We start from the raw sequence: 27412 nt of genomic DNA, 5'->3' as shown, positions 1-27412 counted from the left end.
TTTGGCTTTTGCGGATTGTACTATACTTTTTTCTTATATATGACGACTATGTTCTTAATTCAATTCGACTTTTGCGGACTGTATTGATTTTTTTTTTCTTGCATGTGACGACTATGTTTGACAAAGCTAAACCGTGAGTTTATTGCGGATATCTTATTGTAAAAGTTTGTTTGAACAATATAGAGTTGTTTTGGTAATAATCTTTCTTAATTGAATTTGGCTTTTGCGGATTGTACTGAACTTTTTTTTTATATGACGACTCTGTCCGACAAATCTAAACTGTGAGATTATAGCGGATATCTTAGTGTAAAAGTCTGTTTGATCGATATATAGTTGTTTTGGTAATAACCGTCCTTAATTGAATTTGGCTTCTGCAGATTGCACTGAAACTTTTTTCTTGAATATGATGACTGTGTTTGACAAAGCTAAACAACGAGCTTATTGTGGATATTTTAATGTAAAAGTTTGTTTGATCGTCATAGAGTTGATTTGGTAATAATCACTATTGAACTATTACTAAATCACATTTACTCGAGTCTGGGACCAAATTTAAATTTAAAATTTGATCAAAATAATTTGAGGGAAATAGTCATTTTGGTCCTTGAATGAGTGACGAGTAGTCACAATAGTCCCTCAATGTATCGAAATAGCAAAATAGTTCCTGATTGTGCACTTTGTTAGTCAAAATAGTCCTTGATATTAAAATATTTCATTTATATTGTCGTATTAGTCCTTCAATAGACTTACTTATTGTCATATTAGTCCTTATACGTACTTAATTATTATTATTTTAGTCCTTATATCAAAAGAGTTATTGTGAGTATTAAGGGGTTATTTAAGCTTTAGGGACTATTTTGACTAATAAAGTGGACAATGAGGGACTATTTTAGAATTTTGATACATTAAAGGACTATTGTGACTACTTGCTACACATTCAAGGACCAAAGTGACTATTACCCCAAATAATTTGTAAGGTTGGGGTAAGACACAATCATAAATCGTCCTGACCCATCCCTTGAAGACCCTACAAGCAACACCAATGTGAGCTAACAACAATAATTGAATTGCAAATATAGTTTCTGAAATTATAGGACATTCTCAATTTAATTACTTTATGAAACTAATAATTTAAAATTATCATTAAATTTGATTGTGTTTTTTTCTAAAGTTAATCAGTTTCAGTCAGATAATTTCATAACTATATTAATTGATACAAAAGAATTGATTTGATAAAATATTTTTCATTTCATAACTATTTTAAGATATTAATAATTATACGTGGCAATCGATATAACACTGGGGAATTTTTTTTCTTTGGTTAAATAGTTTAGTGGTTAGATTCACACACTATAATTGTGAAAAATTCGAAGTTCAAATTTCAACCTCTTTATCGGACACACTGAGTATACTTATTGCTTGAGACCTAAGTCTTATAGGACCCCAAAAAAATTCTCTATAATTGAAGTATCTAATAGATACTAGATCTTAAATGTTTAAGACCTTTCCATTGAAGATGCTCTTGTCGTTAATTAAAAGGGTGTAGGGTATATGATTTGAATTCCCTCACACTACTGTACTTTTCTTCAAAAAAACAAGAGTTATTGGTACTTAAAAGAGTGTAGGGTATATGTTTTGAATTGCCTACTTACTAGTACTTAGTCAATATCACATATTTAATTGTGGAAATTTTTATTCCCCTCTCTCATTCACGTGTATATATGTGTATTCATTAAGAGGTAGCAGGACTATTTAATTAAGGGTGTGGTATTAGTCAAATCTCCCATATATTATAAGTGGATCCAAAGCATATATGTATATATCAAACATAAAGGCTCACTGTGTATTGTCCTTGTTCTCATAAATATATGCTGATGAGTATGGAATTTCATGGAAGGAAGATATGTGGTAACAATGAAAATATGCATCTAGGCAAAAATACATATAAAGTAATTCTTTTTTACAATTTATAGAAAGTAATCACTAAGTTCGACCAAAAAAAAAGAAAGTAATCACTAATTAACTGGAAATTTTACTCAACATGATATAAGTCTGGTCTTTATACATACATGGACTGTAATGAATTCAGTAAAGAAAAAATGGATTTCTATGAATAAATGAGTTGTAATTTTTGATAAATTATAAAAGGTTAATAGTGATCACAACAAATAATCTGTCTACAGAACCTACTAATTATTTAAATCTTGTCGTATTTGGACATGACAATATAACTTCTCTAAACCCACCGCGAATTTTACGGAAAAAAACTACCATTGATCATATTCGAGTGTGAGTTTTGGTTTTCTCCGAAATTCAAAGTTGGGGCGAGATGGGGTGTTGATACCTCCCCACATCCAAACCCGCCCCACTAATAGTTTTATGTTATATACATGCTAATTTAATATATTTTTTTTATATCATAACTATATTTTTTTTGGGTTACATGATAAAAAGACATATAAAAGCCAAAACAAAAAAATTATGTCCTAACAAAGGACACTCTTATAACATTAGCTTGTAAGGTCATAGAGATAAAACGTAATAATTTATGCAACATCACAAGAGATTCTAAATGATTAGCATAGTTTGAAGAGCACATCCGTACAAAAGTTTTCTTCCCGAAGAATGTGATTTATAGATATATCTCAGTCCTTAACCAAATAACCTTGAATAAGTTTGATGATTTCAATGCAAAGTTTTTACTTTTTAGACACTTGTTAGCATGTCATTATATATTAGCGGATCAAAATCTCCTACCTTTAAAGCAGAAAAGATATTGTACATCTCTATCTCTCACACACACAACATACACTAAAGTCACAATGATTTTTCCACCATTAAAGTCAGTAAATTCGTTTTCCTATATAAACTTGGTGATAATGTTTGACTGTAAGTCAATATTGACTTAACCGATCATAAATTATAAGTTTAGTTCAGCCGATCAAGATTCAATTGATTGCGATTCAACTGATCGACAAATTTGTCCACTTTAGCAGACTGATCGATATAATATTCAAGAAAATAATTTAATTAATAATATTTATATCTTCTATTGAAAGTAGATTAAAATTTATGAGAAACTAGCTTATCCAATAGTTTAGATGCAGTAATTCATGTCCTTATTGTTGAAATTAAACTTTGTTGAGAGGTTGATTATAAGCAATTGGTTTCTGCTGAGCCAAAAAAAAAAATGGTTTGTTTTCTTGACTTTCTTTATGTAGTACATTTGGTGTCAAATGAATCGTTGAGCCTTCACCACTATGCAAATCTCTTAGAATTTTCAAACACCTAAAAGTTGATATACATTTGTCAAAAAAAAAAGTTGATATACATTTTTTCACCATTTTCCAAAACAATATTTTTATTTTTATTTCATTAACAAATTCATAACATTTTCTCTTAATCTATTCTTAGAAATATGAGAAACAAGAGACTACAAAAGTCAAAATCTTATGTAACCACTTCCCTGGATTTCTGGATGAAATTTAAAGTATGTTTGTAGAGTGAAAACGTAAAAGCTGACTAGATGAAAACATGGGCGTTTTGTAAGTTGATTATGTCATAAAGAATAGATGAATTTTTACCCCATTCGAAATATGAATGTGGACAATATGGTCTGTTAATATGTAGTTTAGTCAAAATAAACTTGGATTAACCGATGGGGCAATTAATCAAATTAATCCATCCAAGCGTTTTGATCAATAAATTTGCTTATTTTTGTTCAAATAAAAATTTAAGGTGAGAGGTCTGTGATATTATGAGTAGGGTGGAAATAGGTTAGACCAAGGCTTTATTGTTAAACAGGAAGATTGAGGCTTTTTTTACAAGCATATTGCGGCTTTGGAATGGATTGTGGAGTTTAGGTTCAATCGAATTATTTTTTTGATGGACTCCAAGTTGGTTGTAGATAAATTTAATCGACATAACACAAAAGTAAACGCCGTTCTCGCTAAATATAGGTTTTTAATGGGTTTTTGTACAACTCTCATGTGAAGCTTTCTACAAGACATGCTAATATAGTTGCTCATTGTCTTGCAAATACTATCATTCATGATGTCAATTCTCATCTTTATTACGATGTTCCAACATTATATTAATAACTTGATTTTGAATGATAGAAATTAGTTTTCCTCTTGTAAAAAAATAAAAGAGGATCTAGGTCTATCCCAATTTCAATGTCCACAATTTTCACATATCATTTTCTTAATATTTGTTTATGCAAAGTATACATATGAATTAACATTTTTTTTCACTCCAAAGTTTAAGTGATTCTGGTATAGGAAAATAACTAGTCGGGTACCAAACACCCACCAATAATAAAGTATTGCTTACATCAATTATATTTCCCAAATTAAAACTAACAAAACCATAACTAAAAGAAAACTTTAAAACTAAAAGAGATCTTAAATTGCTTAGCTAGTTTTGGTACAACTAGTTTCCATGCCCATATCTTAATAACCATGTGACAATGCATACATCAATTGCATATTTATAGTGAGAATCACTGAACCTACGAAGTGCCTTATGAGAAATTTTGGTATAATGCTATATTCATAAAAAAAAAGCTACCCTAAACAAATTAAACACATTAAGCAAAATGGTTTTTTTTTTTTTTTTTTTTTTACTTTTTGATACATAAATGCTGATTGAACAGAAACCAACATCCTCTATCCTTCCACACCATAGTCCATAAATGCCATCACATTTAAAGCTACAGATTTGTCTCCTCTATGCTTTTTTCACGATTCTTGTACCCTCTTTAAATTAATATTCCAACTTCCTTAGTTGCTTGGTGGTTGAAAATTTAATGCAACTTCTTCAATGCTATCATCACTCTACACTAACATTATTTTTGTGCTTTTCTTCGGTTCTTGTTGGTCACTACCTTCTTTAAAACTTTCAAATGAGAGTACTATCTATCTTTATTCTTTCTCTCTTTCCATCTCTCTCAATGTTGTTTTTCTTCTCCATTCAAAAATTACTTTAGTCACATATATTAACCTATTATATATGTGAATATTACATTATAGGTTTATTAGCATTCTCCAATTCCAAAAAGGAAAAAAAACATGCAATTGCAATTATTTTTTTATTACTTACTTGATATTGTATTATGGCAGATGGATGCAAATGAAGTAGTTTAATCCAACTCATGGTGGAAGTGACGGGTAGAGGGAACCGGTTCAAACGGGATATTGGTCCGGTTCAATAAGAAAGTAAGGCACAAAATGTCGTGCCTTTCTTTTTGATTGAGCCGTGCCAATATCACGTCCTCTCCGCACCCTACCCTCGAGCCGTCTTATCAAGAGTAGTTCTTATATTTGCATTTTTGGCTTCAATTTTGGTAAGGTTATTCTCTTCATTATACTCTTTAATTTTATTTTTCTCCTCTTTTGACATATTTTTTTGCGTACCCTTTTTTATTTATACCATGTACTTTATTTGGAATTATTACCTTTTTATTATTCTTTTGAATGTTATGAATCAAGAAATAGTTTATGCCAATGATGCATGTGGAGCATAAAAGCTTGATGCGGAGTAGAACATTGGAAGCCTTGTGCGTTTGTTGAAGCATTTTTTGTGTCATTGTTTGTGCTTCTTTTTCTCTTTTCTTGGAGTTGGAAGAATTATTCTCTTAATGATGCTAAAAATTTCATTTAATAGTTTGTGACTTGTCTGATAATGCTATTATATGTTATTTCAGCCCCCATTTAATTTACTAGACAAACGAGATTTGTAGAGAGTGACATGTTTGATAATGTTGTTAATAAAAAAATTATTGAACAATTTTATAATATAAAAACTCGTAGAAGACAATAGTTATTTATAGAAGTTTTATGTATTTTGAGTTTATTGTTACTAGATTTATTTGTTTTGTAATAGTTTGTAATATTTTTCTTTAGTCAAAATATATAGATTATTTCCTAGCCCCACCAAATTTTTTTGATGTGTCCATTGCTTGAATGTGACGAACAAAGAGTTATTAAAACAGAGCCACCTTCATAGATATGATGTCAATACTATTAATAGAGAAGAACAAATATGTTAATTATCAATTTGATGTTCATTTTGTTTCAAGTTCCCAAACAACTATAGTTACATCATCACATATAGTTTTATCACATGGTATACTCTTAGAGTGTGTTTGGATGGGAATATTTTGAGGGAATGTAATGTTATGAGGGAATTCAAATACTTTGAGGTGAATTTCATTGTTTGGATGAGGGAATGTAATGTAATGTTGAGGAAATGTAATTTATGAGAGAATTCAAATACTTTGAGATAAATTGTCTAGAATTTTCAATTCTTTAAAATTTTCAAATTACCTCATCCAAACACACTCTTATGTTTTTTATATGGATTCCAACTTATCCTTACAAAACCGACCGAGTCAGACTTAAAGTTCAAACGTTGTCCGCAAAAGCCTACCAACCTTGTGACCAAAATCAATTCATATCTTTTTTTTTTGAGGGATTAATCAATTCATTTTTAACATTCTAATTGAATTTTTCAGAAATTACTTTTTCCGGCAAGTCTTTAGGTTCTACATTTAGTTTAGGTTTTTTCCTATAAACAAAAAGGTTAGTTGAAAGGTAAACTTCTTCCCTCCCTTAAAACAAATCCTCCCCAAGAAACAATTTTGGTTTGTGCAATTAAATCAATCATCAAATTTATATATCATTGAAGATAATACCAAAACTCTACAAAGCATAGATAAGAGATCATATACCTTATATGAGAAATAGCAATAGAACAATAGATTATCATTATCATTATTAATTACTATTATATTATAGCTCTCACTAATTAAGCAAAACATGAACTACACATCAAGTCTCCCTTAAAGGTGATTTTACTCTTGAAATTTAAAATGAAGAATATAATTTTATCAAAATCATATTTGCTAAAAGTAAAAACAATATCACTTATTTGAAAAGGGAAATATGCTCATTATTTGTGAGTTTAAAACAATATCACTTTTAAAGGCAAAAAAAAAAAAACAATATATATCACTTATTTGTTTACTTATGCTGTGAATCAGTTTACACATAAAAGAAAATAATTACTTACACTTCACCATATTTAACCTAAATTTACCTCTATTTGGCAAATTGTTGCATGAGTTCCTGATGAGAGTGGGACACAACTGAAATTTGCTAAAAAGATATATTATATGTCATGATTATAGTTTTTTTTTTTCTTATTCTAAAACAAAACTATGAGTACAATATGAGTACAATACTCAAGCAGCATTATTAGTATTATTTAATAACGGTCTCTGAACATTTTTTTCTGCTACTTGCTGCAATGAATTTATACCAAGAACAATAAATAGAAAACAGTTCTACTATTGCCATTTTTGTACCTTCTTAGTACCCATACCATTTGTCTTATTTCTCATTTTGATTTGGAAATTGATATAGCTCAACTTGTAACATTTTCTTTATCATTTCTCACACTTCTTGCTTTTGATTCGATAAATGGTATTTTTTTATTAGTTACTATTGTTAGCATTATGTTGAGAAGGAATCTTTGTCATTGCACATGTTAACTCACCTACCCCAACTACCTCTTTAGTACATGTTTGGATTCACTCTGAATTCTACAAAAATATTGACATTGTGATTTTGTTTAAACTTCAATGTTCAATGTATAGTTTTTGCTAAAATTACGATGACATGTTTGACTCCATGGAACTTATACTACCAATCCAAATATCCACTCCAACTTTTATACTCCCTCCGGTCCCATTTACAAGAGAAAATTGACTTTTTAGATACATTGAATAATGTATGTATCTAGTCAAGAACCTAAACCAAATACATAAATTATTTAATGTATCTGAAAAGTAAATTGTCTCTTGTAAATAGGACCGGAGGGAGTACACTCTATTCCTACTTGTACCGTTTGCGCGGAAATTTCCAATATAAAAACTTGGTTAGATATAGTTAGAGTAGGATACACATTTATATAACAATTACAAGCTGGACTGGTTCAAGTCGACCTTGTAAAGAACAAACATTTACGCCTTAACATGTTTGACGTTTGGTGGACTGTGGACTGGTATGGAGGACCATACCACGTGGACTCTCCTATACATTGATTATTCAACATATACATCTCAACTTGATTATTCAGGTCACGTAAGCTCCACCTGCTTAGCTTAGCTTGATCGTTCAGGTCACATGAGCTCCACCTGCTTAGCTCAGCTTGATCGTCGGTCACGTGAGCTCCACTGTCAACATCACTAGTTCTCTCTAGTTGTTGTATAAGCAACATTGTGATTAGGGTTGGGAATAAGCCGGGCCGAACCGGGCTTTACTTAAATAGGCTAGGCCTAGTTGAAAAAATTAAGGCCTAAGCCTTGGCCTTTTACCTGTCAAAGACTTTATTTTAAGTCTGGTCTGGCTGGCCTTTTCAAATAGAGTATGTTCATCAATTTTTCTTTCTTTTCAATTTGTGCAACATACTTTATATAGAGATAAACATTAATTAGATACAAATTAAACTAATAAAACACAATCGTTAAATTTATAGATGGATAGAAACTCATGAATAATAGTCTTGAATGGAAAAGTCTTCAACACATGTTCTTACTTTGTTTAGAATTAGATAGATAGATGAGGGTGAAAGTAATGAAGTGAACCAAGAACCATAACAGATTTATAATTGTAATTCATTGGAATTGAAATTGGAATTGGAATTGGATTGTTTTGGGTTGTGTGTATCGGTGTGTTTTCTTTTAATTTTTGGTGGTCGGTAATTGGTATGAGTAACTCTTGCATCGTTAGTGTTCATTTGATTTATGAGGGAAATAGCAAGAGTTGTATTGTACTTGTATCCCAAATACAAAAAAGAAAAAACTGAAATAATAATAATTGTGGGTATGAGAATTTGAAGGATCAGTAATTCTTTTTTGTATTACAAAATATAAATAAATGTGGGAAAATGTAATATATTCATATACGGGCTGACTTGATAGGCATGATAGACTTTTTTATATGCCTAAGCCTGACTTATTCAAATTAATAGGTTTTTGAAAAAGCTCAAGCTTGACCTATTTATTAAACGAGCTAGGTCGGGCCGAGCTTTTAATAGGCCGAGCCATAGGCCCCTGACAGGCGGCCTGACCTATTTCCACCCCTAATTGTGATCCTCCTCTTGAAAGTATCCCATAACGTGTCACACGTCCTACACAGACAAGTGACGTGAGTTGTGTACCCTTGACTCCACGCGCCTTGTACGGACGAGCAGTGCAAAAAAAAACATGACCAGTTCAACGCGCCTGGTACAAATGAGCCATATGGACCTCTGAGGATTAATGGGTCTGGACATCCAAAGAGAGGCCCATTATGTCAAGAAAGTGAAGCCTACAAAAGGAGACAACTAGAGAACAATAGAGGGATCAAATTCATTATCTTGAGCGGTGTATTTTCATCTAAATCTTATTCATAATGCTCTTAGAATTCCACCTAAGACATTTCACTAAGCAGCTCACATGTTGTAATTAACTTGTGTTTCCATACATAAACACAAGCTAACTAACATAACTAATTTCCAGCTAATAATAAAATGAAGAATATGATACAATTAAAGTAGGATATAACTTTATATAGGGATCCCAAGGTAACCAACATAATTAACTTCCACTTAATCATAATTGACTTCTAACTATTTTAAACCAATTCTGACAAATCTCTAACTATATCTAACAAACCCTGCAAGTTGGAAGTGTGAATCAACACTTAAGAAGAGGAATACAATCCAAAAAAAAAAGGTCGCAAACAAAACTAACTACCACTTAATCATAACCAACTTCTAATTACCTTAAACCAATCCTAACAAATCTCTAACTATATCTAACAAGTTGCCCTCTATTCCCCATCTTCTAGATGAAAAGGGGATTAATTCTAAAAAGTCATTTGAGCACTTTGAAGTTTGAAAGTTTCTCATCCGTTGAACTTAAAAAACATTCCTTTCTTAGAAATTTTGGAGCATGTTTGCTTTCTTGTTGAAAAACCAATGGAGCAGAATTAGTTGACTTGATTTAACATGTCTTTTACCATTTTTCGTAAAGATCCAAAAGTTGTTTTTCTCTTGCTTATTGTCCTGAGAAGCACTGTTCTATTAAAAAAAATAGCATCATATTGCTCAAGCTTAATTGGTGTTTGGCAAAAGTACACTTTTTTTATTATAATGTTATATCATTTAATAAAAAAATGATATGAAGCACGGACACCAAACATGACAATGTCAACACCGATAATAATTTAAAAAAATGACATAATTGAAATATAATCGCATGTTTTAGTGTCGTGTCGGTGTCAGACACCAAACACGTCTTCGATCAGAAGTGTCAATGCTACGGAGATATTAATAAAATTGTTACGAAGTAGAGTCGGTATATTTTTCCCCTAGGGGAATTACTAAGATACAAGAGATCATCAAGAGTCATTTCAAATTTTGAAACCAACACATAAATAATCAATTATTGGCAAAAGGAAAGGCAGCAATAGCCACCAAATTATATCAATTTATTAGGAGCTTGATAGCTAGCCATTGGAACTATTAACATACAAAATGGCCCTTTCAAGCAACAAAGAATAGATGTGTTGTACCATCTTGTGTGTGTCCTTATCTAGCTGCAAACCATGAACAATCTCTTCTTAAAATGTAGAAGGTCCATGGAGCAAGCATTCTCTCTTTCACACTCTCACTCCAGCTTTTTCTCGCGTGTAAAATGATATTTCTCTCTATATATACTGGACAAAAATATATAGAAAAGGAAAAAAGAAAAATCTTGCAGGCTTGGTTTCTTTCTGGAGTGATAATAATCTTCCTGAGTTAGGAAGAACTCATCAAAGGTTTTCATCCTAGAAAGAAGCACTCCATAAAGCATTTTCACCTTCTCCACACCTTCTATGTACTTCTTTAATCCTATCAGCGGACCTACAAATTCCACTGCAGCTCCAATCAAATGAAGCAACACAAATGTTGCCTGCTTGCGCCTTCCATTCGCAATCTGAAAACATAACCAACCCAATAATTTGAAAGTGTTAACTAATAATCAGTATACAAACCTAAAAAGATAATGGGCCCGTTTGGATAAACAGCTTAATTATGTGCTTATGTATAAGCTATTTCTACAACGAAAGATAAGAGAAAGTTAAATTGTTTTCATATAAACTATAAGTTGTTTTTATAAGTTTTGCTGGAGAGCTAATGGAAGTAAGTTGAAAACTTATGGATATGTCATAAGCAGTTTCCAATAAGCATTCTTGCAAATGTTTATTCAATAGATAAGTTCAAATAAGTCAATCAGAACAGAACCTAAATCATGGTTTGAACGGGTCAATATAATTTATATATTCAAGAACAAATATTCACCTGGAGGAGTGCCACAGCAAAGTCTTCGGTCATCAATATGCTCCACGTCAAGTCCAATAAACCAAGCTCCTATTGACACATCCTCATTGGCATACTTATGAAGAACGTTCCTGATATGAACATATACAAACAAGATTAGAACTTTTAGTCCATTGATTTGATTTAGTTTGATAAATTATTCTTTGATTTAGTAGGACCTACTGGTTTATAGATATGTATGTTGCTAAATCATTTGAAATAGCATACAACTGCCCTGTGGCATGGCGGAAGTACTTATTTCCAGACTCGCCAAACTTCCAATGCTCAGGTTCATGGTATCTTACCCCTCTGTGCAACAAGGTAAGAAGGTAAGAAGCTAATAGTGAAAATATCTTAACTCCTTGATTCATTACAAAAAATTTCTCACTTTTGAGACAGGACAGGTCCAGATTTCATGCATCCAATGTATATCCGTTGTTTTGATCGGTGTCTAACTAGAGTTTCTCCCAATGTTGCTGAAAAAGATTGAGCAGGATATTAAGACAAAAGGTACATATCTTTATGAAAACAGCGTCATGCTCATGCATATACTGACAATTTAAACATAAACAATATTATTATATTGTTAGGAAATGATCATTCTAAACATTCAAAAGATTTAATTAAATCACTAAATGCCAAGTTGTTATGCTTATGCATATACAGTTAGCGATGATCAGAGTTTTAAGACTTCAATACCTATATTTACATGAACATCATCATCAACTTTGACATAAAAATCAGCATCCCATAAGCTCACAGCAGTGGCAAAGTATGTCTTTGTCTTTGCTGACAATTCAAGGTATCCTTCAACATGATTCTGCATAAACAAAGTATACATTTTTTAAAACTGGTGGTGTTTTTTCGATTTTTCCTTTAAAAGCAATGACAGTGTCAACGTATTACAAAAGATGAGAAAAGGAAAATGGGGTAGGTAGATAGCAACGAAAAAAAAAATGATAATATGTCAAATTACCAGCCTCAAGAAATCTCCATGCTTTCTGTCCTCTGCTTCAATAGCTCTATCTAGGATACCTCCTGATGTAGCACTAGTTAAAAAAGAGAAAACCAGATCAATTATACGTTTTTTCTTTTTTCTCTTTTTCCGTTCTTCAAAAAAAAAAAATTATACGTTTTTCCAATATAGTTGAGTTATGACTTATGACTGATAAATAGATGGATATTTACACAATAACTCTTATCAATTAAAATGCAACTAGCAAAAAAAAATCCTTTATTAAAGCATTTTGAATCGTGGTTGAGCCTCAAAAACACGATGTAGAAACCAATTATGCAACAAAATCGTTGAGAGAGATTAGATAGCTACCTGTGTCCAATTACAAAGCGCATGACAATGCCTTTCTCTTCCTCTAGTTTCTTTCTTTTGTCACCTATTATCCATGTTATCAAAAGAACAAATCATCACAAACCGTAACACTAGTAATAAAATAGAAAGATCAGCATAAAAACCATAGAAGCAGATATATGGGATCAAATTATGAACCTTGTGGCAACCAAGTAGCCCGAACCGAGTCCCTTCTTTTCCTGCTGCTAAAGGCAGTATTAATACCTACGACCATAAGGTACTTTCTCTTGCCCGTCGACTCAGTCGTCCTTATATCTTCTGAAACAGGAGCACCACTTCGTACTGACTCTTGAACAGCCCTCGCAGCAGCCAAGTCCATCTCTAAATTTGAAATAGTCTTATCCAAAGCTCTACATTCAATACAGCACATTTGCATTAGTTTGGCATACAAAAATAATAATAATTGGACTTACGATTACATCATGGCACACCACTGCATATAACTTACTGTTTGGAATTATGACCCTTGAAATCTTCACCATACATATCTCTAGTTTCGCGCCTCATTTCCAGATCTTGTAACTAAATTGGAGGCCAACAGACACAAGAAAAGAACATAGAAAATTCAGATTATAGACTTAAAAATATACTTTTTTTTTATCAAGCAAGGAAAATGAAACCGACGCTTACAATTTTCGAATTACAACCCTCGGAAACTACATTCAATTTACCAGTTTCTGAAGCTGTCGGTCTTGCAAGTCCATTTTGTTCAGGAATACTCCATATCCTGTTATGATATTAACATTTCTTATCAGAAAAAGTACCACAATAACCATCCAATTGATTTCCCAAACAATATATTCAATAGTTAATCTAATACAATCATAAGATATAAGCACATTAAAAAAAAAATAAAAAATTGAGTCACATACACCTCCGGTGTAAAGATTTTTTACACTGTCAATCAATCATAATCGTCATACCATTAAAAAAGTTTTACTTTAATCATAACCAAGAATTATACCTACTACTAAATGATACATATAATTGTAATTTGTTGACAGTTTAAAACTCTTTTACTCTTACAATGTATCGAAATTAAACTCTTAAAAAATACACCCCACCAACCGGAATAAAGAAGAAGGCAGATCTGCAAATAACTGAAATTCATTTCTAAGGTTTTGTCGAGTTTGACTCTGAAACCTCAAGGGACGGAGTTCAAATTCTCTCGGGGACGACAGTTATAAAATTTACATTATTGTCACTTAAATTAATAATAATTTCCCCTTTTCCCAATTTTTTAAAGAAAAGCTTTTAAGGTTTTAACAGTTAATGAATCTAAATTAGTGAAAGCAATGATTATGATCATGTGAGTGCCAATTAACATAAACAGTAATTATTTTTCCCTCTCTTACTTCAAAAACAGCAATTAAACTTACTATAAGAGAATCATAAAGAAATCAGTAATGATAACTGAATCAGAAATCAAGAGTTGACTTATTAATAAAGAGTCAACATAAACAAAAATTTTGCATTATTCAGAATCAATTCATGTCAATTGAATTCATAATCCCAGATCTAATTCCACTTAATCCATAATACATAAGCGAAATAGCTTAATTATAAACAAATCAATCAATTAAGCACTTTAAAATCACTAATTAATCTCCCTCAAAAAAAAAATCACTAATTAATCAAATTAATTAACCAAACAAAGTCTCATAAAACAGAGAAAACAGGGAATTAATCAGAACCTGTTAGTGAAGAGCATTCCAGCACAGAAACTACCGAGACAAAGAAAAAGTGCCCATTTCTGAGATATTACACTTCTTGAAGAAAATTCTCCTCTACTTTTCCACGTCATTAATTCTTTTTTTATTTTTTGATCAAACTAGCTTCAATTCAAATTGTGCACTTCAATATGCAAAATAACTGGGTTTAATCTAATGAAAAAGAGATTAACCTTATTCTTGAGATGAGAAGAAGATAGAGAAAGAATGAAGAAAGAAGAGAATGGGTTGAGAAGAAGATGGTGGTGTGTTATTATTAAAACACTAATAGTGGTTTGTTCCTTAGCTTATATCTTATGCTATCTATGTGAGTTGTGTTGTGTTGGGTGTGTAGCTTGTTTGCAAGTATGGTAAGGGACGTTGGTTGAGTTGAACACAACATAAATGAAGGGACACGTTAACCGACAGACCGGTTTTTATATCTAATCTACATGTAATGCCTATATTGTCCTTGTCGGCGCAATCATTTTTCTTTAATGCCAACTCTTGAGGGAAACTCAATGTTATTTACTCCTAGTACCTCAATATTGAGTCCGAATTTGCTCAATTTATCTAGGTGTGTGTTTGGTTGTACAATATGATGGTTTTGGTTAAAAGTAATTTGATCAATGTGGTTGGATATGTTTATGTAAAAGATACCCTAAAGGGGACGCCGAAAGGTGGTTTGTATTAACATTGACAGCTCTTGGTTCATTGAAGTTGATTTAATGTTGAATTGTAAGATGAGTATGCCTCCTTTTAACTACTTGGGTCTTTCAATTGACGATAATCCTCATAGATTATCGTTTTGGAATCACGGGGTTGATTGTAAAGAGACAAATTGTCTTGTTGCAGGTGTCATAATTTATCCATGAGAGATCACCTTATTCTCTTGAAAGTCGTCCTAACCTCATTGTTTGTGCACTTTCTCTCTTTTTTCAAAGCTCCTTCGACTTCCATCTTTAAAATTGAGTCTTTATTTAAACATTTTTTATGGGGTGGGAGTGAGGAGGTTCGTAAAATTCAAAGGGTTCATTGGGACAAAGCGTGTTTACCAAATTAAAAAGGTGGTTTAGGGGGTGAGAAATTTAAGAGTTTTTAATTTAGCACTCTTAAGAAGTGGTGTTGGAGGTTAAGAAGAGAAAACGATAGTTTCTGGCTTAAAGTCTTGGTAAATAAATATGAGCTTTTCATTGGATTGGTGAAAAAGGAAGAAGAAAATTGTAGTGAATAGATATTTGTAGTATTGTGAGAAATGTTGAAAGGAGTGGAGGGAGATAGTTTTGTGAGAATATGTCGAAGAAAGTAGGGAATTAATGCAACACTTTGTTTTAGGTACGAACCTTGGTTAGGTGGGGAGGTATTAAAGGGACGTTTTAGTATATTATTTAATATTTCAATTGATAAAAATATTTATGTAAAGGATATGGTGATTTCGAGTGGTTTGGATGAAGTTGGAGAAGAGATTTGTTTGCTTAAGTGGAAGAGTTAATTGAGGGGTGTATGACTCTGTTAGATAAATTTTCGTTGTAGGATTATGTGGATGATGTTTGGCAATGAGACATGAATCCTCGTGACATATACTCAGTCAACGAAGCTTATGAATTAATCACTAAGTTTGATTTAACATTGGATTCTTCATTAGTCAAGATTTCTTGGAATAATTTGGTTTCATCAAAGGTGTATCTCTTTGTTTGAAGATTGTTAAATGATTTCCTTCCAACTATTGTTAACTTGATTCATAGGCGGTATCATAAATGAAAGGATGTATCATAAATGAAACACCTAAATAGTTGTTTTTTACTGTCATGTATGGTGTAAGTTACGGTCAAATGGTTTGTCTTGGATAAACATTAGTCGTGCTTTGTCAACCAACAACTCTAGTCATGTTACTCAATTTATAGGTTTGATTTCCTATGGAAAAAACTGAAGGAATGTCTTCATGCAATATGATGGCTTGTTTTTGGATTATTAAAGTGGTGTAATCAAGTTATTTTTGGTAATCAATATAGTCTTAAAGGTTCTTTTGTTGATTTGATGAAGTTTTTTGTTTGGTCTTGGATTAAAGCTAAAGCTAAGGGTTTCTCCTGTAATTTCTATCAATAGAGGACTCAATCGATTAGATGCTTAGGTGTGACTACTCTTGGAATTTGATTTGTATTTTGATGGGTTGGATGCCCTGTTATGTTTATGTGATTTTTTTTATGACTTTTGTATCCTTTCAATATTAGCATTTCTTGTGCATTGATTGTTTGTTTATTATATTTCTATTTTAGCCTCTTAAAAAAAATTGGAATCACTTTGTGGAAACCACAAAGATTGTCTATGACTGAGGCAATCATTTTCCGTAGATCAACCACCATGCACAAACTGCAAAAGGTGTGCAAAATAGAATTTAACATTTGAATGTAGATGCATCCTTTTCCTCAACTCGTAATAAAGTCAATTTAAATGCGCATTCACTATGAGGGACAATTTGTTGTTTTCAAATGGAGTGATTTTCTCTTGTACTTGATGTTGACATTGTGAAGCTTTAGGTCTTATCTATGCTATGAAGTGGGTTGTTGATTTGCAGCTAGAACAAGTGGTTTTGAGCTCGACTATAAATGTGCAGTGGAGACTTTTTTTTTGTGGTGGCCGAAGTTTGAACCTCAGACTTTACATATATCATGTATTGTCCCTACCAACTGATTTAAGCTCACGAAGACAGTGAAAAGTTTTTTTGGAAATAAACCAAAGGTCGTTGAATTCGGCCATATTATTGATAAATGTAGACTTATGTTTAAAAATCATTTTGTAAACTTTCATGTTGAGTTTGTCACGAGACGTGTCAATGAGATTGCTCAAACACTTATGCTAAGACATCTCTTATTTGATTCCATCTTTTCATTGATATCTCAACCAGAGATAACTCAAATTGCAAGAGTTATTCGTAGCCATCAGCCAAGCATGTGTTGTGGACCGACGCATGAAGAACTTTTACAAGACAGGGTCGTGACAAACTCCACGTGTGTCCTGTAATTGAAATTTGTTTAGATTTAAAAAGAAAAAGCTTTCACATGGTATGTTTACATCACATTTATAGGTGCATTACTGCTGCGCAACAATATTTTTTATTGAAATTATCGAAGGAGAATGCTACTCCCTCCATCCTATATTACTTGACACAGTTGACTCTGACACATATATCAATACATATCTTTTATCTTTAATATTTTTAATTCTATATCAGAAAAAATTATGAAAATTTAATATTTTAAAAATACTTATCGAGACAAATCCAACAACATCTTACATGATAATGTTTATCTTTGTATATTAGTAGAAAAATACGGTCAAAGTATGTTAAGTCAATATTATATATTGTCAAATAGGTCATTTATTGTGAGACGGAGGGAGTAACATATTATTTAATAATAGTATTGTTTAAGGTTTGCTAAAAAAAAAAAATAGTACTTGTTTAAGGAACTAAAAATGATAGTTTTGTATAACAAATAACATAATAATTATTATTACTAGACAGTAGTTATTATCAGTAATTAGTTTGTTAAATTAGTTTTTTTTCTTTTACTAAAACTTCAGTTAGAATTTTACAATTCATTTACCTTTTAACTCAAATCAATTAAACTACTCTTGTAATAAGTTAACTTTTTTCTAAAACAAAATTCTTATTATAGATTCTTTTAACAATGTCTAAAGACTCACCTTCAAAAAAAAAAAAAAAGTCTAAAGACTAGCATGTGTCTATATACACACACCGATAGAAGGTATCACAAACATTCCAGCCGATCATTTAAAGTCAAACAATTTATGAACTAATTTAAAATATTTACCTACAGAGGTATCATTTAAAATATTTCGAAAATTTTTATGATAAAAATCCTAAAAAAAAATCCATATTCATTCAAAAAAAAAAATTAAAAGATCAATGTGGCAAATGTCACGTGGACTTCCATTAGCCAATAATGTATGAATTTTACAATTTGGATAAAAAAATGTTGGCGGAAAATCTTATAAAGAGTGAAAGTCGAATTTTTTTTTATAAGTGCTAAATTTGAAAGGGGTTAAAATATTTTTATTCTTTATAGATTTCAAAAATTTGTTTTAAGTCCCTGTAATATTTTTTTCCGATTTTTAATCGCTGCAATATTTTCTTTGATCTATTTTAGGGCATGTTTGTTACGGATTAAAATAAAAGTGATTTTCACATAAAATAATTTAGAGATTATATTTTAGAGATTTTATGAAAAATCAAAATCTATTTTGTGTTTGTTTACCGTAATGAAAATCACTTTTTTTAAAACAAATAATATAGTTTGTTTTGATACAACTATATAAACGGGATTTTTTGTTACAAAATTAGTTCAATCTTTTAAAAAATATTTTCTCTCTCCTCTAAAAAAAATCTATTTTTTGAAAAGCTGCTCATAACAGCTTCTCATTTGAAGCTGTTTTTAGATTTTTTTTAGATTCTGATTTTTTTAAAAAATTGTAACAAACGAATGCAAAACTATTAAAAGTGTTTATTTTTTTTAAAAAAAGTGATTTTTTCTTAAAAGAAATTATAACAAACGGGCTCTTAATCTCGGCTAGTCAACTCATGTTTCCTCTTTTAATTTTTGAAAGATTTTGTGCAAACATGTTTAGAATGTTTTAAACATCTTCCCCACATCCTTCAAAAAAAAAACATCTTCCCGACACAAAATTAATTTTTTAACAAGAGATAAATTAATAAATAAAATTTTTAAGTGCCAAAAGTTCAAACTAACGGAAATTTAGACCTAAATATTGAATTTTGAGCTTATTTTTTCAAAGACTTCTTTTTTTTGTGGTGGTCAGGGTACGAACCCTAGACCTTGCATATATTATGCATTATCCTTACCAACTGAGATAAGCTCACGAGGACTTTTTCAAAGACTTCTTGTATAACACATAAAATATGTATGTGAAAAGTTGATAGCATTCTGAAAAATCCTCGATCTAATTTGATTTGATAGAGACTAAATTGAGTGCTTTAAAATATTTTGAGGACTATAGTTGAAAACAAAATTGATTGAAACTAAAATTGAAATTTTATAGGGAATGAAAATATACTTTTAAGTCAATAAAAAATTAGTAATTTTATGATAAAAAAAAACATGTTTATCACGAAATGTTAAAATTAATTGAGCAGTTTTCTTTAGAGAGAGACTTCTCAAATTTTTATTTAATAACAGTAAAAATAGCCACACATAATCACTGTAAAACTACTACTACAAGAAAAGAATGTCAGTTTGTATGAATTTAGCTCAGTTAATAAAGACAATGTATAATATATGTAAGGTCCGAGATTCAAACCCAGGACACTACCAAAAAAAGTCAAACACAGTTAATGATAGACAATGAACCAGTACATAAGAACATGAAAAAGATGAAATGAAATGTGATCTATATGTTGTGTGGAAATGATCAGGGAGACACAAAGAGATGTCTTAATAATTACAGTAGACAGTAGTTGCTTGTAACAGGATCATTCTGTAACTTTTAAAGCACTGCTGCTAACTACCCCCTTTCGTTTTTTCTTAAAGCAACCCAAAGCTGCCATTCCACCAGAAGAGACCAACTATACTTAATTTGGTGGATGGTTCATAAATGCTTTGTTGCACAAGTAAAATATTTATTACCTTGCTTCACACTCAGTCTCACATTCTCAAGTCTTCAATAGTTTGGGAAAACTTTTGTCTTACACTCTTTATAAACAGTAGTATGAAAATCCTAACAAATATTCGTGGAGCACTAGTTAACGAACTAAATATCGTAAAAATATTTAGAAACTTGCGTAGTTAAATTTTTAAAAGTGTAAAAGGAAATGTTATTATTCATCTATCTGATGAGAATTGTACGCACTAGAATGAATTTTTTTAGGCTTTATTTAGGAGTTTGGAAGAGAGGGGGAAATAGGGTTTTGGGGTGAAAAATGGTGAAATTTTTCACTTTTTTTGAAAAAGTACTTTTTTAGAAAAGATAAATTAATACTTATGATTTATATATTTTTAATAGGGTTTTGTTACAAGCCATCCTTTGGTGGTGTCTTTTAACAAGTCACACTTTAAGGTGTGATTTTCACTTTTTAGTTATAACTTTGCTAAAAGACACCTTCATAAAAGTAAGTTGGTGTCTTTTCGCAAATTTTCATAGAGTAACTTGATAAAAGACACCTTCATAAAAAGTGTCTTCTATCATAACCCTTTTTAATATTAAGAATATTATAACAACCTAGATTAAATTTGAAGAATTTATATAAACCCTCCAAAACCCTCCACTTTCCCTTTCAATGTCATATATTTCTTCCGCTTGCTCCTTTCTTTTTTCCAAAACTCTCTCATCCATTCCCTCCAAACTCACAAACAAAGTCTTAGACAACTAATGTTAGTATCATTAACTCTCTCATCTCACATGAACCACAAAGTCATATTTTTTTTAATGGAAATGATATGTGTCTCGAAAAATCTAACCGCAAATGCATTGCGAAAGGACAACTAACTTGCTTGCACATAACTTTCCATCGTGTTTTCCGCTCAATACATGATTTAATTGGCTGACTGCACAATCGGGATGATTTCGTGAGAAAATCGGTCGCTATATTTAACATCACTCTTTTTTTAATGACAAATCTTAATACGACAATTGTCATATTTCTCCCTTGTCAGGATTCAAATCATGGACAATTAACTTCTTAACTCATTTAATTCTTTAACACATCCAAGTGAACTACTCATATCCGACCACCAATCATCATTATATCTCTTAACTAGAATGGTATAAATTTAAAAATAAATGAATAATATCATGGTTCATAGATATTTCATTTTTCGAAAAATTCCTAGATATTTTGAAATATTGATAACGTGGGGATTAATTAGATCAACACTAAAATTTCAAATATCAACTTAATATTTGCCATTCTAAACAATAGTGAAACTTTGTTTTTCGTTTTCATTTATTTTTTGGAAAGCAAATTCGTTCTATTTTATCTACGCACTCAAAAGAAAGGGGGACAAAGTGTTGTGTTGTACTAAAGATAGTGATCAAATAAAGGAACTTCCCAATTTGCAACTTTGGGATGACCATTCCACTATATGCACTAATAATGACAATATTTTTGGCAAATAGGACTTATGATGGAATGATAAGAACATGATTGTCCTTTCTAATTATAATCAGATACATTTTAATTTGGATTGCTATCTTGATCATTCGAGACTCACTTTGCCATGATTCAATTTCTATAAACAAATATAAAGGCTATTTAACAGGTTTTAGGACCCACACAGATTAGAACAACCCCACTTTTTTTAAGATATACTAATCATTCTAAAGACATAAAAGTAAACTAGAGTGAACTGCTTTGACATGTTCATATTCATGGAAACAGCAAAGGGTATACACACTTATTGATAGTTGATGCATATATTTAAAAAAAAAAAAAAATATTTTGTGTACTAATTTTTATGATAAAACTCCTTTTATGTACTAAAGTATTTATATCTATATTAATATAATTGTTAATGAACTAATTAGATGAGTTCAGATATGATAAAGATGATATCAAATAAAAATTAATGAATATTTCAATATTATTTTCATAAAGATTAATATTACTCTATCCATTTTATAATATAAGTTACTCTATGGACGAAGTTCATTGAGTGACTAAATTAACAACTTTTAACTTAATGGATAATTTCCTTAATAAAAGTTATGAATAGTTTTGTCAATTTATGGTTAATCAATTTGTTTCAAAAACTAATAGTGAGAGATTAGAAGGTATATATAGACCTTCAGAGGTTTTCTATTCTCTTTTTCATCATGCTATTCTAATTAGTTAATTAATTAATTGTTAAAATGATAACTTGATTCTTAAAAATCGTGGTTGAACCTAACACAACCTCACAAAATCGGCTTTTGAGGTGATGATTACCTCCACTTATAAATACACTGTCATGCCATCACCTATATGATGTGAAACTCTTAACATACCCCTCACGACCAGCACTATTAGGCTTGGTTTTTGGACATAAATGGTGGGTGGTCTGATAGCGGAAACTTGATAACAGGTGGCCTAATGGATCTTGGAAAGACTCTGATACCATCTTAGAAGTCGTGGTTGGACCTAACTCAACTCCACAAAACCGACTTTTGAGGTGGAGATTGCCCCCACTTATAAACACACGGCATACCATCACCTATCCGATATGAGACTCTTAACATTGACCATAAAATTTTGCTAGTTAAGGTTTTTTATTTTTAGTTTCATGAGAACACGCGAGGACAGACTAGACTACAGTTATAAAGAAAGTGCTCTTCTTGAGTCAATAAAGAAAAGAGGCTCTTCCTTGACTAGTCTGGCAAAGTTTTTTAGCTCAAGAAGAACCATTCGTCGGTGCAGAAATCACTATCTAACCTTTTTTTCTTCTTCATGGTGGGGAACATACATATATTTATGTTTACATATATAAAAATTCAAATGGCGTTTTTATTTTTGTCTTCACCAAATCCAAATTACCATCATTCCCCTCATATAAGCATTCCTAGCAAAGTAAGACGTCACATTCAGACTCCACCCAATGCCACACTTGCTACCAACTGTGTCCCGTCACTTTCATAGTGTTACTTCAATAGGAAAATTAACTCGAAGATAAACAAACTCTTTAAAAGAATTATATATCTGACAATAGATTGTTGACAATGTGGTTATAAGTAAGAGTGAACAATCCTTAACCCACAAACTAATTTTACAAGGTTATGTTAAATTCAACCACTATTTTTAAGATGGTATTAGAGTTTTCTATAAGATTTTTTAAAACTTATCTCTTGAAAACAAAAAAGACTTAGAATATGGTTCTTTAATTTTAAAACTCTACTATATCATTGATTCATTGTTTCCATAAAAAAATCTTGTTAAGATATATTATGATTCTCCTTTTATTGTAATTATGCTAGGAGTAATTATTATTTATGTATAATTTTTTTTTTTTATGTTTCTTTGTCTTCAATCCTATAATATAAATAGGACTACCTACTTGTACTTGAGACACACAATGAATATACAAATATTATGATTCTCCTTTTATTGTAATTATATTGTTAATGTCATGTTGTATTTTGGGAACAAATAATGTTATATTCCTTGTCAAAGTTTAAGTCAATCCCGTCCACTTCCACTCCACTCTTTACTAACCCTGCTGTCGACCTTTTATCTAGTGACACACATGCAGGTTCTTCTAGACAGCTTCCAACACCTTCCGATGTACCATCCACTTCTGATGACGTTCTTCCAACCGTTGATCCTGCACCTCCCAACGTTGAGCTTCCTCCGAGGGTAAGAAATCCACCTCCTTATCTTCTTGATTACCATTTTTATTCCACTATGCTTCATCATCATGAACCACAATCCTATAAGGAAGTCTCCACATGTCCTCATTGGCAACAAGGTATGCAGGAAGAATTACATGCATTGGAGAAAACTCATATGTGGGACCTTGTTGATCCTCCTTCTAATAAGACTCTTGTAGGATGCAAATTGGTTTATAAAATAAAGACTTTGTTTGATGGATCTATCGAGCGTTACAAAGCTCTTCTTGTGGCAAAAGGGTTCACTCAAGAGTATGAAATTGATTATGAAGAAATATTTGCCCTTGTTGCATGCATCAACTCTGTTCGAACTCTTCTTGCCATTGCTGCCACACGCAAATGGAGACTCACTCAAATGGATGTTAAAAATTCATTTCTCAATGGCAAGTTAGAAGAAGAGGTTTACATGCATCCTCCTCCAAGATATACATGTCAGGAAAACAAAGTATATATGTTGGACCTTTAAGTTACTTTTTGGGGCTTGAAGTGTTATTTTCGAGTGATGGTTTGTTTCTTTCACAAGCTAAGTATGCTTATGACCTTGTCTCTCGAGTAGGTCTCACTGATTGTAAAATCAAACACACTCGTCTTAAACCCAACATTCGATTTACTCCTCAAGATGGTACTTTACTTAATGATGATACTCTTTATTGGTAGCTTGTAGGTAGTTTGATATACCTCACTGTTATTCAGCCAGATATTTCATATGTTGTTCATCTTGTTAGCCAATTCATGGTTTCTCCACGTACAACACATTATGATGATGTCCTTCAAATTATTCGGTATATCAAGGGTACCTTATTTTATGGTCTTCATTACTCAACTACATCCTCATTAATTCTTAGAGCCTACTGATGACTGCACGTCAACACTAGTATTTTGGTCATGCTTATGTCGTTTTTATGACATATAGAGAGTTAATTACTTGTAATTCATGGTTAAATCAGATCAAGGAATCGTGGCACGTTGGGTTTTATCGTGGCACGTTACAAGGATGTGGAATTCACTAAGGCGTTCTGGAAATTTTATGGCACAATGAACCACGAAACGTGCTATGATGGTCTGTTGAATTTGCTGCCACGTCAGATTAATGAAGTGATCGTGCCACGATTGTCTTGAAACGTGGCACGATGATGGGCTTTCCTGAAACCCTAATTTTATGTCTATAAACGCCTAATGCGACCAAGTTTTTGAGGCGATTTTGGATTGCAATTTTGAGCATAGGAAGCACAAGGAGACCGAAGAACAAGCCCTGAATCTCATACCAACTCATAGTTGGCCCGGATTTATGTATGTTTACTCTTGTCTATATTTATGATTGTTTAGTTATGAGTAGCTAAACTCTTAGTTTGATTGAACCATGATGAACCTATTTTAATATGTGAATAAGTAGTTGAAACTCTCTTTTATGATCAATATTATTCAGTCTTTATTCAGAATTATTTGTTTTCATTGATTTTCTTATGATTGTTTGCATGACTATTAACCCTAGCTTCTTTCAATCATATTGATTGATCTTAGGTATTAATTGACTACTAACCCTAGCTGTCAATCGGTTTAAGAGATTAAAATGTTATAACTTAGGAAAGGGTTTTGAGTCAAGAGATTGATCAAAACTAATTAGTTAATTTGTCTTAGAGAATGAAAAATTATTGAGAGTAAAGGGAGGTGTCATACCCCATTTTTTGACCGTTTTTCAATTTTTTTTTACCAGTATTTTGAACCTGAGAAGTTTCGTCATTTCAGACGAACTTTCGCCAGAGAGGTATTTTGAAATACCTCATTTTGGTTCCGAAGGGACAATTTTAAGTGTTTTATTTTATTGTTATTATTTTATTCCTTTTATTTTAATTTTACATCTTTTATTTTATTATCATTTTATTTTATTTTAATCCTTTTTCTTTTATTTTCAAAAGTCATTTTCGTTTATTATTATTTAATCATATTCTGTCTTATTTATTTTTTACTCCTTTTCTTTTTGTCCAAGTCTTTAGTGTCCAAAATACTCAAGAACACAAAATACCAATTTCCTCATCTGTTCTATCTTTTTCAAATCAAACACACAAAATACTCAAGAACATCATCAATAATAAAAAATTTTGGATCCCTTCTTATCCATAACACAATTTTCGGATCCTTTCACCAAATCCAAAGCTGATTTCGAATCAAACTCAACACCAAGAGCCAAACGGAACCAAATCTATGAAGGAAAGGTAGTGCAAAGTTTTTGTTGTTGTCTGATTTCAAGATCCAAATCGTGTTTATTCTTTTTTTCTAAAAACTTTTTCGTGAAATAGAGAAGATGTAAGGGGTAGAGAGTCATCTCCTCCTTGTTCTTTGATGCCCCTGTTTTTTTTTTAAAAAAAAAAAGAAGAAAAGAAGTTCAGATCTAGAACAAACTATCAAGTTTTTGAAAAATCTAACTTCGGATTCAAGTTTAACATAAAAAAGGAAGTCTAGATATGAAGTTGTTTTCGAAAACCGAGGGTTTTGAGTATTCTGGCGAGGTGGCGCCACCCTGTTTTGTCGGCCACCGCCGCGTCGGAAAGTTCTTACTGGCCGGAGAAGAAGGGGATCAGGGCGGCGCTGGTGTTATAATCTTAGAGAGAAGTGAGAGCAATTTTCTATGTTAGTGGGAGGAAGTGAATTGGGTTTTTTTTTTTTTTTTTATGAATTTTTGTATTTATAGTACTGATATTTTATTTTAATCTTGTGTGTTTAGACTTATGGTGTTATCACGCACCTTAAGGGCTAGACCGTCAAATCTTAGATCTGACGGCTAATGATGCTCCTGTGCTATTTCCTACGCGCCTCTCTCTTTGTTCCTCACTATACTCCTTAATTTGCTTAGCCTTTGAATCTAGATCCAGTGGCTGAGATCAAATCTTCTAAGCCCACTGGATCTAGTTAGGCCCATTTATTTTCTTGATTTTTACTACTGTTTTGCTATTTCACCATTGTTTTTTAATTCTGTATCCCTTTTTCCCTTAAAATTTTTTTTCCTTGTTTTCAAAAAACACTTTAACTTTTTTTTAATTGTTTATTTTACTGTTTTTTATTATTTTACTTTATTATTGCATTTTATTTAAGTTTTCCTAGTTTATTTATTTACTTTAGTCTATTGATTTTTTTTTGAAGACAAAAAAATGGAATATATTAACAAAGGCGGTGACCGCCTAAGTACAAGATGTACTTAATGGTCACCCCTAAACAAACAGTCATACAATGAAGTTACAAGAACACATGCCAGTCGATACCCAAACATAACAAGGGGTCTGACCACCATCTTTGATTGCCGTACACAAACGTGGCCTTACAAGCTTTTAGCCACCATAACGAATAAGATTTTACTCTATCTAACAGTTGATCAATGGGAGTTTGGATATTCCTAAATAATATGTTATTACGTTCATTCCAAACCACCCAAACACAAAGTAACCAAATAAGCTGGAGGAAAGATCTGCGTGCCTTAGAGTGCCTTGTATAGTGAATAAACTGCAAGATTTGTCTATTGATTATTTTTACTTCAATTATTGTTTAT

The 27412-nt window shown here is 31.5% G+C and overlaps 1 protein-coding gene across 2 annotated transcripts; it reads right to left on the bottom strand.

The window, feature by feature from the left end:
* Window positions 1–10459: 10459 nt before the first annotated feature.
* Window positions 10460–14885, bottom strand: LOC146929760 (putative beta-1,3-galactosyltransferase 2). Of its 2 annotated transcripts, none has more exons than XM_085701516.1 (11): window positions 14464–14885; window positions 13400–13496; window positions 13218–13291; window positions 12908–13119; window positions 12731–12794; window positions 12380–12452; window positions 12103–12223; window positions 11792–11879; window positions 11587–11712; window positions 11386–11495; window positions 10460–11020 (listed from the first exon to the last, which is right to left on the bottom strand). In XM_085701516.1, exons 1-11 carry the CDS (start codon window positions 14571–14573, stop codon window positions 10872–10874), a joined length of 1224 nt encoding a protein of 407 aa, XP_085557642.1. In that variant the 5' UTR covers window positions 14574–14885; the 3' UTR covers window positions 10460–10871. The 2 variants fall into 2 exon arrangements, with proteins under 2 accessions (XP_085557642.1, XP_085557643.1); XM_085701517.1 differs by having other exon boundaries at window positions 13441–13496.
* Between the last annotated feature and the right edge of the window lie 12527 nt (window positions 14886–27412).

This window comes from Medicago sativa, chromosome 4, assembly GCF_051527215.1.
Source record: "Medicago sativa cultivar Bolivia chromosome 4, Bolivia_mono, whole genome shotgun sequence".
In the NCBI taxonomy this organism is placed as follows: Eukaryota; Viridiplantae; Streptophyta; class Magnoliopsida; order Fabales; family Fabaceae; genus Medicago; species Medicago sativa.
The sequence above is the reverse complement of the archived record's forward strand: the minus strand, read 5'-3'. Positions and strand labels throughout refer to the sequence as shown.